General features: G+C 36.3%; 1 protein-coding gene across 1 annotated transcript; it reads right to left on the reverse strand.

Annotated features, from left to right (window-relative positions):
* Positions 1 to 260: 260 nt before the first annotated feature.
* Positions 261 to 2,427, reverse strand: LOC148693769 (cysteine-rich receptor-like protein kinase 10). Its single transcript, XM_088678107.1, has 6 exons — positions 2,418 to 2,427; positions 1,790 to 1,974; positions 1,332 to 1,542; positions 987 to 1,221; positions 716 to 866; positions 261 to 482 (listed from the first exon to the last, which is right to left on the reverse strand). The coding sequence occupies exons 1-6, from the start codon at positions 2,425 to 2,427 to the stop codon at positions 261 to 263; spliced, it is 1,014 nt and encodes a 337-aa protein (XP_088534233.1).
* Between the last annotated feature and the right edge of the window lie 217 nt (positions 2,428 to 2,644).

The following is a 2,644-nucleotide window of genomic DNA, read 5'->3' on the forward strand; positions in this document are numbered from 1 at the left end:
AGCACCACTTGAATATGAAACATCGAAATTACATGCCATATAAGATTTATCACAGTATTTGGTCTCTTTTGAGAAAAAAAGAAAACCACCCATAGAATTACAGTTAAATTTTTCCTCAGAACAAGCTTTGTTGCAGTATTCATGAGGCACAAAATACATGACCAGTACCTTCTACATCCAACGAATTCGGAATTGGACAACCCGTTTATTGATACCAGTGGCGGTCACCTTCTACCTATATCAGCAGTGGCCGCATTTGTCTATGCGTAATAAAATGCTGGTTTTTTTGGCTTAGGTAACTGCATGCTTTCGTTTGTTAACATGGATACAACCTTCGACATGTCTGGCCGATCGACTGCATTTTCCTCCACGCATAGTAGACCGACTTGGATACATCTTAACAAATGACCTCCAATGGATGTTTCGACTAGTGTTGGATCCCTTAGTTCTTCCCCTCTACCTGCTTTCCATAACTCCCATGCCTGATGAAGCAAATATTAAAAATCCTTGATCAATATCGATCAAACTGTAAAAGATGATAAAAAAACTTAAAAAATAATTCTATTTAGACACAAAATAGACACACTTGGACAAACCCTAAAAGAGGTTGACCTTACTCTTGTATACGAGACCCACATGTATTAGAAAGTGTTAATTTTGTGTACTAAATAACATTAATCAAATAACTGTAACGGCAATGATTTGTTTGACATACATGTCCTACTAAGTTGAGCGCTCGATCTTCATTGGAGGAGCTATTGTATTTCCTACTGCTTATAATTTCAAGCAGTAACACTCCGTAGCTGTAGACATCAGACTTAACGGAGAAGTTTCCTCCCATGGCATACTCGGGGGGCATATAACCACTGTAATGAATGTGAAAAGAGAATATGGTTAGTAAATCTCTGTATATGTAAATGCATGTTTCTCAATTGAAAGAAAAAATGTGTGAAACGAATGCATGTGTGCATTGTTTAAATTCTCACTGTGTCCCGACAATCCTCTTAGTATTAGCTCCCAGTTCCTGAGTGAAAATCCTTGCCATACCAAAATCTGAAGTTTTGGGGTTCATATGATCGTCAAGTAGTATATTACTGGCTTTCAAATCTCTATGAATCACTTTCTTCCTCGAGTATTTGTGCAAGTAAAGCATTCCTTGAGCGATTCCTTCAATTATTGTGAAGCGCTTTGTCCAATCTAGTTGCTGACCTCTGGTGGAATCTGTCCAACATAGGGAGTCAAGTGAGAATGTTTTAAACTTTATGCTGAACAAATGATGAAAGAAATCATCAAGAGCTATCATTATATATAAAATAGTGTTAATTCCCCACCAAATAAAAAGGAGTCCAAGCCTTTGTTTGGCATGTACTCGTATATCAACATCCTTTCCTCTTCATGAATGCAAAATCCAACGAACTGAACAAGGTTTATATGTTGGAGTTGATAGATGAGTATTAATTCATTCTTAAAATCCTCTTTGCCTTGTTCAGAACACTTTGAAAGCTTCTTCACAGCTACTTCTTGTCCCGTCGCCAAATTTCCCTGAAATCATAAGCCACAATATTTTTCACTTAGTCCAAAAAGAAAAAAGAAACTGCGATATTTGTGTGACGGCCACTGAGGTTAATAGAAAACATGCACACTTTATATTGGGAAATGATTTCCACACTCTTCTCTCTCTCTTGGGTTGAATAAATCAAAATAGTAAGAGACAAAACAATGGAATGAGTGTAGAAGGAGAAAACGAGATTATGAAAACTACTCCCCTATATTATTATTAAAATCTGACCTTATAAACTGTTCCAAAGCCCCCTTGTCCGACCTTGTTTGCTTCAGAGAAATCGCTTGTGGCAGCCAAGACCAATTCATAGGTAAATGCGCGTAACTTAGGGTTTAGCATAATTGCCTGATCTGTAGGTATCGTAGCTTTGATGAAGCTAGGCAATTTTCTTAGAATCTTTTTCGCCTTCTTGCCTATTTAAATTAGTAAAAGTAAAAATTTCAAACCAGGCAGAAAAAGTGTGAAATCCTGTCCAGCAAATGCAAACCACAAAAGTTGAACAAGGTTTGTATGTCGAAGTTTAGATATGAGTATCAATTTATTTTTAAGCGATCCAACGTTCTTTGCACCAAACATCTTTGTCATCCACCACTTTGTTAATCATTTATTGTAGGTGAATTGTTAATGGTTTTGTAATTCACTAATCACTACTTTGTTAGTGATTTGTTGTAAGTAAATTGTTGGTGGTTTTGTCATCTTCCACTTGTTTCTTCTTCTCTTATCAATGGGTGGGCATCCATATGATTAGATTACATCAAGATTTTTTTTAGTTAAAATGGTCCATGAGATTGGCATAATTCTTCACTTAAATCTCTAAGATTTGAAATCAATAGAAGTAGTGCCTGAATATGTTTACCATCAATCATTTTAGTCATTTGGTGAACATTTTTGTTAAATAAGAACCAAAATAACAAAAATACTAGGGATGGGCACTTAGAACCGAAAACCGAAACTGAAACACAAACCAAATCGAACCGCACCGAAAGGTTTGGTTTTGCGGTTTTGAAACGGTTTCGGATTTGAAACCGAACCACAACATAGAAAATGGTTTGGTTTTGGTTTTGGCTTTTGAAAACCGAACTG

The sequence above is a fragment of the Pyrus communis genome, chromosome 10 (genome assembly GCF_041283825.1).
Source record: "Pyrus communis isolate YQ-2024b chromosome 10, ASM4128382v1, whole genome shotgun sequence".
Classification (NCBI taxonomy): Eukaryota; Viridiplantae; Streptophyta; class Magnoliopsida; order Rosales; family Rosaceae; genus Pyrus; species Pyrus communis.

Excerpts from the sequence above, each read along its gene's own strand:
- LOC148693769 (XM_088678107.1), bottom strand. Across the intron at positions 1,543-1,789 it reads GCTTTGGAACAGTTTATAAG|GGAAATTTGGCGACGGGACA; the intron begins GTCAGATTTTAA and ends TTATGATTTCAG. Across the intron at positions 483-715 it reads CGCTCAACTTAGTAGGACAT|GCATGGGAGTTATGGAAAGC; the intron begins GTATGTCAAACA and ends TTGCTTCATCAG.